This window comes from Myxine glutinosa, chromosome 3 (genome assembly GCF_964187855.1).
Source record: "Myxine glutinosa chromosome 3, kmMyxGlut1.1, whole genome shotgun sequence".
NCBI classification, from domain to species: Eukaryota; Metazoa; Chordata; class Myxini; order Myxiniformes; family Myxinidae; genus Myxine; species Myxine glutinosa.
In genome coordinates this window covers 57,677,309-57,687,308 of record NC_136263.1, presented here as the reverse complement: position 1 = coordinate 57,687,308, position 10,000 = coordinate 57,677,309, and the positions used below count along the sequence as shown (strand labels likewise).

The 10,000-nt window shown below is 43.1% G+C and overlaps 1 protein-coding gene across 1 annotated transcript in view; it reads left to right on the top strand.

Moving 5' to 3' along the window:
* Positions 1-10,000, top strand: part of LOC137423501 (single-minded homolog 2) — a 169,788-nt gene that overhangs the window by 77,211 nt on the left and 82,577 nt on the right. The window contains exon 2 of the mRNA XM_068110743.2: positions 2,185-2,267. Within this exon, the coding sequence (XP_067966844.1) occupies positions 2,185-2,267 (83 nt within the window). The remainder of the gene's footprint in view (positions 1-2,184; positions 2,268-10,000) is intronic.

Genomic DNA, 10,000 nt, shown 5'->3' with positions numbered 1-10,000 from the left:
AGCTCCTCCGACTTGACGTCTTTCCGAGGGACGACACACACATTGGTGCATCACCCTGCATTTGAAACATGACAGGGACGATTTACAAGTTGTGTGGAGATTCAAAACCATCCTGCTAGTCCATATTTGCACAAAGTATTTACACGAACAACCAATATTCCATGTAGTTTACACGAACAATTCAGAACCGCATCGATCTGGCAATTGCAATTTGGGCATTTGATCCGGTGGTTCCATGTATACTGAGTCTTTGGCGTTTTTGGAGCACTTCCACCAGATTAATGCAAGGTAATGAAATTTGATTTACCTGTACAATGTACATATGGCCTATTTTTTTTAAAGGATTGTTGTTTGCACAAATAATTCCTGAAAACCATGATCCAGACTTTCACTTATCATCCACAATTACAACAATTGCCTGGAATTACATTGTTGATCCAAAATTCTATCAACGCATCGCTCATTGCTGTGAATAAGGAATACATTGTGTGTAATAATTATAAACGGACCTCGCCATCATTGTGAGTGTGTGTGTGCGCATCATTGTGTCGGTCTGTGTATGCCCGTGCGAGTGTGTGCGCTTGTATACGAATTTTTAACACATCTCAGATTCATTAACTGTAATTATAGATCACGATTACGTCCATCAAAGCCAATAGATTAAATCGTAATTGCATCTTACATAAAGTATACTCCGACTTATATTCATGTTTGGGCCTGATTATGTGCTCAGTTTTGTAAAATAAGCATATACTGTATAGTGTATATACTGTGTGTGTGTGTGTGTGTGTGTGTGTGTGTGTGTGTGTGTGTGTGTGTGTGTGTGTGTGTGTGTGTGTGTGTGATTATTTATGTATATATATAATTATATATATATATATTTTTTATTTATTTATTTATATATATACATATATCTATATATATATATATATATATATATATATATATATATATATATTATACACATATAGTATATATATTCAGTATATATATACATATATATATATATACATATATATATATATATTTATTTATTTATAATTATTTATATGGATATTTATGATTATTTATATATATATATATATATATATATATATATATTTATAATTATATATATATATTTATATATATATATATGTAATTATATATATATATAATATATATTTATATATTTTATATTCATAAACCCTTTTTATATGTATATTTATAATTATTTATATGTATATTTATAATTATTTATATGTATATTTATCATTATTTATATATATATGTATATATATATATGTATGTATATATATATATATATATATATATATATATATATATATATATATATATATATATATAATTATTTATATATATATTTATAATTATTTATATATATATTTAAAATTATTTATATATATATTTATAATTATTTATATATATATTTATATATGTATATATATATATTTATAATTATATATATATATATACTTATAATTATATAAATACATATACACACACACATATACACACACACTGCAGGTACCACTATTTTTACACATAGTTTATTTATATATTTGGCAAAAATGCAAATGCTCTCGTTAAAGACCTTTTCTGTACATGTGTACAATGAACGTGTGTCATGCGAAACGCGTGAGAATTCTGGGCCTCAGGGTTCGTATAATTACCGCATTAAATGCTTTTGCGAATTAAATCGGAAATGGCGCCTCGAAAGAGGATTTTATGAAAATATCTTCTTGAAAGTGTGCGCGTGTTGTGTGGGCTGTGAGGGTGTTTGTTCACGTGCTAATTAGACGTTCATTAGAGTGAGCCGTGGTGATATGTGAGCGCAATCAATATGTGATTTCAACTGCAGGGCACTCGTTTCGGCTTTAATCGAACCTGTCCCGGATTGCGCGCATGGAAACACCGCGACTTCGTTTCTTGGTCTGAGCACGGCTTCCATTTGGGGGTCCTGTCCGTCGTAACTCAGCACTTAATAACCGTTTAATGGAAACATGCCTGTCTCGTGATGGTCCACAACACGCTCCGTGTACCCTTCAATCATGAGTTTGAATTTTACATGAGCCTGTCCACTGCTATCCGTCTTCTATTGCCACCTACAACCCTTTCCCCCTCCCTCCAATCCATCCTCCACCCGCTTCATTCTAAGCCCTCCTTTTTCTCACTTCCATGCAGGCCTGGGTGAGGCGTGGGGACACACGGGAAGAGGCGGCTATCTGGACAACGTGGGCAAAGAACTCGGGTCACACCTACTGCAGGTAAATCACCTGATGCACATCTCTCCATTTTTTGTGCATCCTCTGTTAATTTACATCACCTCCTCCTCCCTCCTCCAGGCCATTCCTCCAGCCACCACCCCAATCTCCTCCACCAAAGCATTCTATTCCTTACTTTTATGAGGAATATCCACCGCTACCCTGCCCCCTCCGCAACCTTCCTTACAATACCGTCATACATAACCTGATATTGTTTGCATAGCTCCAGTTCAAGATTTATTATAATGTGCACAACTATAGTTCCATTCATTTTTAAATGTTTGCATTTTTTGATCAGAACCATTTTATAATATGCACAACCCGGTCTCAGTTTTCCTTTACTTTGTCACAGCTCGGGTTCGGTTTTGTTTCATGCATACCTCTAGTTACCTCCTTGGTGGACAGGTTGGGCGTGTGACAAGAACGAATAGATTCGATTTTGGTGAAGATCCGAATCCAGATCCAGATACTAGAATAAATAAAAAAAAGAAGTGATTCTTTACCATTGATTGATAGGGCCAAATAACGATATATTGCATGATATTTAAAAAAGTTGTGGATTAATTATGGACAAAATTTGGTGGATGAGTTGGTTAAGTGACATGAACAAGCCAATTAGATTTTGGTTCAGGTCCGAATCCAGATCCGGCCTATCAGTGGGATACGAAACATACTGTTCAGCCTGGTGGAGGTATGCTCTCTGGTTTGATTTTGATTTTTTTTCGGTAATAATGACAACAGCTCTTGTTTGTTTTGTTATTTTTGTTGTGATGTGCACAGCTATAATTTAATTTCATATTTGTAATGTGGTGCACACCTAATTTGGTTTAGTCTTTGCAATAACGTGCACAGCTCTAGTTTATGTTGTAGTGTGCACGGCTATAGTTTATCTATAATAATAAAAGAGAGTGTTTGTCCATCAGTCCGTGTGTGGGTCTCCACCATAACTCCAAAACCATGAAACCTAGCGGACCGAAACTTTTCATGCATACTTATTGTACTACAAGAGAGTGCATGGATGAAAACTGTGTGTTTGGGTGTGTTTAAGCACCCCTTTTGAGGATAATTTAAGGGGTGCTCCCCACAAAAAATAAACCCCAACAAAATAAGCCTTACCAAAATGGCGTTGTGCCATTTTGCTCAGCCCTCTGTCACATCGCTGGGTTCTTAACACCATTTTGTTTTGTTTTCTAAAGTCGGCATTTTGTTTCGGCCTATTCAAGCGTGCCTTGTCTTGGAATCACAATATACTCTCATGGACTAATTAAAGTATGTAATTGAAATCTGGGTTCGTGTTTGAGGATTGGATATCGAAGACTAAATAAGTGCCGAAATCTGGAGTGGAATCTATTAATTGTAATCTACTAAGTGCATATCTCATAACAAAGCTTTACGCAAGACTGTCCTTCCTCCTTCTCCATATTGTCAAAGTATTAAACTTAACTTTTTCTACTGTTTCAACAATTGTATTGAGAGAAGAAAAGAATAAGGAATGTGCCCAAAGTGTAACTTTTTTTTCTTTCTTTCTTTTTGTATACAGAGTCGAGGCTCATGAAAGAGCTAACATTTATCAAACAAACAAAGAAAACAAACAAGCAAACAAAGTATATAAAAAGGGGAGCGGTTGACAAGATGGGGAGAGAAGGGGAGGAAGCACACAAACACAACATTTGAGAGCAGGGACATCGGGAGATGTGTGGGAGAGAGAGGGCCTGGGGGGAGGCAGGATAGGTATAAAACGCAAGGACACCAAGGACTTCCAGGAAAGAAGTCGGCACCTCAAAAAAGTGGATTTGGGGTGAAATTAGCGGGGGTAGAAAAGATCAAGGTTTTGGATTGGGGAAGATGAGAGATGGTGCTGAACAGCCGTTTTAAAGACCTGGAGGGAGGAGTGGGATTGAAGAGAGTGAGGGAGTTTGATCCAGAGGCGGGAGAAAAGAGGAATGAAGGAGTGAAGGTGAGCAGAGAGTCTTGATTTTGGCAGTTTAACCATAAGAGGGTTGCAGGCAGATCTTGTGCGACCTGTAGGAATATTTGGGGGACAGAGCCCAGAGAGAGCTGGGGGAGCAAGGCGGAGAGGAGTCGGTAGAAGACGGAAAGACCACCAACCTGCCTTCGGTGAGTAAGTGAAAGGCCCTCGGAGATAGCGTCATCGCGGGAGATTCCAATGATTCTGAACGCTTTGGTTTCAACAGCGTGAAGACGAGCTAGGTGTGAGGCAGGAGCACCAGCCCAGAGGGGAGAGCAGTACTCCATTGAGCTGCGGATGAAAGCCTTGTATGTGGTGAGGAGCTCAGGTGTGCCAAGGAAGGACTTCGCATGACGGAGGATGCCCAGTCGGCGACTGGCTTTGCAGGCCAGCCTGGAAATGTGGTTTTCCCAGGAAAGATCATGGCAGATAGTGAGACCCAAAAGCTTGAGTGACAGAACTTCTTGGAGAGGATTATTCAGAAAGTAGATGGGAGGGTTGTCCAGTCGGTCTTTATTGAGTGCAACGAAAATAATTAACCAGCGGGATCGACGTGAAGGCTTCCAAAGCTGCGCCTGGGTGTGGGGGACATTTCCGGAGTGAGGAAGGCAAAATAAATCAAATTAAAGGGAGGATTACAATGAGTAAAGCAACGACGGGACAAGTGAACTCCAAGGACTTATCATTGAATGCCTGATCTTCATAAGTACGAATTGCTAATCGCTTGCCAAGTCAGCCATTCCTTATCAATTGTTCCATTTGGAGTGCTTGCTTGAGTGCTTAAGCCACTTGGTGAGCACTCTACAAGCTTATTGTTAACGGAACACCCCTGCTACCTCCTCCTGCTATATGACGGACCCAGATTGGGTCTATTGTATTTCCTTCCAATCGACTAATAAAGGCTGCCCCCGACCCCCCCCCCCCCCTCGACTTGCATTCATTCAGGCCTGTGGTATAATGCATCGGGCAGTGCGTCACCTGCTAAAAATGTTGTGCTATTCCCCCCCCCCCACCCCCCCCCCCCCTCCATTTTGTGTGATCTGCTTTCATCATATGACCCGTCACTTCCACATAAATATTTAAATATAAAAATTAACGTCCATCAACCTCGTGCTTGGAGTTCCGCCATGTTAGTTCGAGCTTTGAAAAGGATCAACTGACATTTTTTGCTCTCTGTGACTTGATATATTTTTGAATTGAATTATGACAATTTCCAACTTTAATTCATATTTTAAAGACCTCTGTTTCATGGTAAATCTTTGGGGTGAGCATCTTGATGTAGTTTATGTATGTGTGTATGTGTATATTACCACAACGGAACTTCGAACAGGCAGGCCTCAGTGCCTCGGTCACAACGGTCCACACACAAGCTCGTGTGTGTGTGTGTGCGTGTGTGTGTGCATGCGCATGCACTGTCGCTGTCATTAAGTATAACATATCATTCCACCCATCTTTGTCTCTCCCCCACCCCTCTTCCCCCACCCCCCCCCCCCACCCCTCTCTGTCTCTCCACCACCTCTCTCTTTCTCTCTCCCTCCCCTTCCCTTTTCTTTGCCCACCCTTCCCTCACCCCTTCCATTCCCCCTCCCCACTCCACTCCTACCCTCCAATACTCCCCCAATTCACATTCCCCCTCTTCACCCTCCCCCTCCCCTCTCTTCCTCCCCTCCCTCCCTTCCCTCTTCCCCTTTCTTCTTCCCCCCTCCCTCCCTTCCTGCTTCCCCTTCCCTCTTGCCCTTCCCTCTTCCCCTCCCCTTTTTGCCTCCCCTCTGTTCCCCCTCTCTTCCTCTCCCCTTTTTCCCTCCCCTCTTCCTCTCCCCTCTTCCCCTCTTCCCCTCCTCCCCTCCTCCCCTCCCCTCTCCTCCCCTCTCCTCCTCCCTTTCCCTTCACCTTTCCCCTCCCCCCTTCCTCCTCCCCACTTTCATCCACTACCCTCCTTGACCCCTCCTCTCCCCCTACCCTACCCTCTACCTCCTCTTTCCTCCCTGCCCTCCTCCCCCCCCCCCCCCCCTCTCAATATTCCCATCAGCGAAGCAACTGCATTGCAAGGCAAAGCCGGGGTACCTTTGATAGTCTATAATAATAAAAGAAAATGTGTCAGTCAGTCAGTTAGTTTGTGTGTGTGTTTCCTCCATAACTCCAAAACCATGAAGCCTAGTGGCCCAAAACCTTGCATGCATACTTGGTGAACTCCAATGGAATGCATGAATGAAAACTGTGTGTTTGGGTAAATCTCAACACACCTTTTGAAGATTATTAACTAGCTTATTAAATTAAAACAAAAACAGACTTTGTCCATGGTCAGCCCGCTATCTCTCACAGTGGTCTTCAGCTTTGTTTCGGCCTGCTCAAAAACACCTTGCTTTGGAGCAGGCCGCAACGGCTTCTGCACGATTAAGCGCTCAATGTATTGTTTCACTCTCCTCCCTCACATCATCGAATTTCTGATCTTTATACCTACAAATCACTGTATACACTGCTTTTGTAGGTACGATAGTTTTAAAATTAGGAGCTTCGAGCGATTTTATGCATTATACGATGGGGTTTTCCACGATGACCTCTCATGGACTAACTAAAGTATATAATCAAAATCTGTCTGATGATATGAGGATCGGAGCTGGTGGACTAAATAACCTGTGAAATCTGTCGTTAAATTTGAAAACCATAGGAAATTAGCGATTCTTATAACTAAATGTATTTATGTAAGCAAGGCTGTCATTCCTAATTCTGCACTGTTGTCTTATTTCATACCTCCAGAGAATAGGGTGTCACTCTACTGGGACCTGTGACTTAAGATTAATTTAAAAAAAAAATTTGTATACAGAATCGAGGCTCGTGTAAGAGCTAACACATTGAACATGAAAACATGCACAGACACATAAAACGTGCAATGAAGGGAGCGGGAGACAAGAGGGGGAGAGAGAGAAGCACACAAGCACAACAACAGAAGAGAACAGGGACGTCGGTAGATCTGTGGAAGGGGGAGGGCTGGGGCAGGAGGGATGGGTACACGGTATAAAGCAAATGAACACTTCTAGGAATTTCAGGAAAGAAGTTGGGGATTTAAAGAGGCGGATTTGGTGTGTTTTAACGGGGGTAGAAAAGATCAAGGTTTTGGATGGGGGAAGACACGACATGGTGGTGAACAGCTGTTTTAAAGACCTGGAGGGAGGAGAGGGATTGAAGAGAGTGTTGGAGTTTGTTCCAGAGGTGGGAGAAAAGAGGAATGAAGGAGTGAAGGTGAGCAAAGAGGCTTGATTTTGGCAGTTTCACCAGAAGAGGGTTGCAGGCAGATCTTGTGCGACCTGTAAGAGTATTTGGGGGACAGAGCACAGACAGGGCTGGGGGAGCAAGGCCAGAGAGGAGTCGGTAGAAGACAGAAAGATCACCTACCAGCCTGCGGTGAGAGAGAGAAAGGCCCTCAGAGCCCAGAATTCCAATTATTCTGTAAACTTTGGTTTCAACAGCGTGAAGCCAAACTAGTTGTGAGGCAGGAGCACCGGCCCAGAGGGGAGAGCAGTATTCCATTGAGCTGCAGATGACAGCTTTGTATGTGGCGAGGAGCTCAGAAGTGCCCAGAAAGTAGGATTGGAGTCCAAATCCGGTAGGGTTGGAGGAGGTGGGAGGAGGTGTGGTGGGAAAAGGCAAGGCAGGGGGAGGTGTAGAATGAGTTCGGTAATGGGGTGGGAGGAGAGACCCAGTGTTGGCCAGACAACGCCGGGTATCTTTGCTAGTATGTAATAATGGGTATAGTACAAGCTTATGTTATAATGTGTACAGCCCTTATTTATGTTATAATGGGACAGTGAGGGGTGAGCTGGAAGATGGTGAGCTGGAGGACTCTGAGGGGTGAGTGGGGAGCAGGAGGAGGGGTGAGTGGGGAGCAGGAGGAGGGGTGAGGGGTGAGTGGGGAGCAGGAGGAGGGGTGAGTGGGCGGCAGGAGGAGGGGTGAGTGGGGAGCAGGAGGAGTGGTGAGTGGGGAGCAGGAGGAGGGGTGAGTGGGGAGCAGGAGGAGGGGTGAGTGGGGAGCAGGAGGAGGGGTGAGTGGGGAGCAGGAGGAGGGGTGAGTGTGGAGCAGGAGGAGGAAGCAGAGGTATTCCATTACCAATGACCTTGAAGATCATTCACCAAGTGGCTTAAGCACTCAAAGTAGCACGCCAACAAAATGGTTGATAAGGAACGGCTGGTTTGGCAAGCAATAGCAAGCTGATTGGTAATGGAACATACCCCAGGATGATGGGATGGGGGATTTAACTTTCCCAAGATGAAGCGCTCCCAGCCTGTGCTCCTCGGGCGGCATTGTTAATCCGATGTGTGTGAACACCATGAGGACACACCGCAGGTCTCTCTCAAAATACCACCCATCGCTAGCAAATTCCACCGTGGTTTTGCTGAATATGGAGAAGGAGGGATCTTCTTCATCATTTTATAAGGTTTATGGTGTTTTCAGAGCTGTGAGGCTCTCAATGTGCCACACGCCCAGACATAACATAACAGCGGTGAACAGATACGATATGGATTTCCCGCTCTCTTTTAAAAATCTCAGAACCTCCTTGCAGTCGGGAATGCTTCTGGTTCAAATGGGTGGCAATGTTTGGCAGATCTGACACGCCAATCCCCACTTATTTAATACATTAAAATGGACTCAATCTGGGTCCATCATATAGAGGGAATTTTAAAAACAGATGGTTCAAATCTTCGGGTTTCCTACAAGTATCGCAGGTCCCAATAGAGTGAGTAACCCCTTATCCTATGGAGGTATTAATTAAAATCACAGAGCAGATGACAGCCTTTATTAATAAATAAATAAATATGCTTAGTTATAAGAATCACTGATTTCTTAAGATTTTAAGATTTCACTCTAGATTTTGGCCTTATTTAGTCCTCGAGATTCGATCCTCAAAACCAAACACAGATTTTGATTATATACTGTACTTTAAATAGTCTGTTAGAGTAGATTGTGTTTTTTTTTTTTGCTTGTTTTTTTTTTTTTTTTTGTATACAAGATCGAGGCTCATGAAAGAGCTAACATTAATCACACAAAAAATCACAAACAGACACATAAAACATATAATATGGGGAGAGATGGGGAAGTGCACAAACACAACATTTGAGAGCAGGGACATCGGGGGATCTGTGGGAGGGAGAGGGCTTGGGGGGAGGATGCGTGGGAAGTGGGGGGTGGGGGGGAGAAGTATAAAACACAAGGACACTGCAAGGACTTCCAGGAAAGAAGTTGGTATTTCAAAAAAGTGTATCTGGGGTGAATTAGCAGGGGTAGAAAAGATCAAGGTTTTGGATGGGGGAAGATAAGAGATGGTGGTGAACAGCTGTTTTAAAGACCTGGAGGGAGGAGTGGGATTGAAGAGAGTGAGGGAGTTTGTTCCAGAGGTGGGAGAAAAGAGGAGTGAAGGTGAGCAGAGAGTCCTGATTTTGGCAGTTTAACCATAAGAGGGTTGCAGGTAGATCTTGTGCGACCTATAGGAATATTTGGGGGACAGAGCCCAGAGAGAGCTGGGGGAGCAAGGCCGGAGAGGAGTCGGTAGAAGACGGAAAGACCACCAACCTGCCTTTGGTGAGTAAGTGAAAGGCCCTCGGAGTTAGCTTCATCGCGGGAGATTCCAATGATTCTGAAAGCTTTGGTTTCAACAGCGTGAAGCCGAGCGAGGTGTGAGGCAGGAGCACCGGCCCAGAGGGGAGAACAGTATTCCATTGTGCTGCGGATGAAAGCCTTGTATGTGGTGAGGAGCTCAGGTGTGCCAAGGAA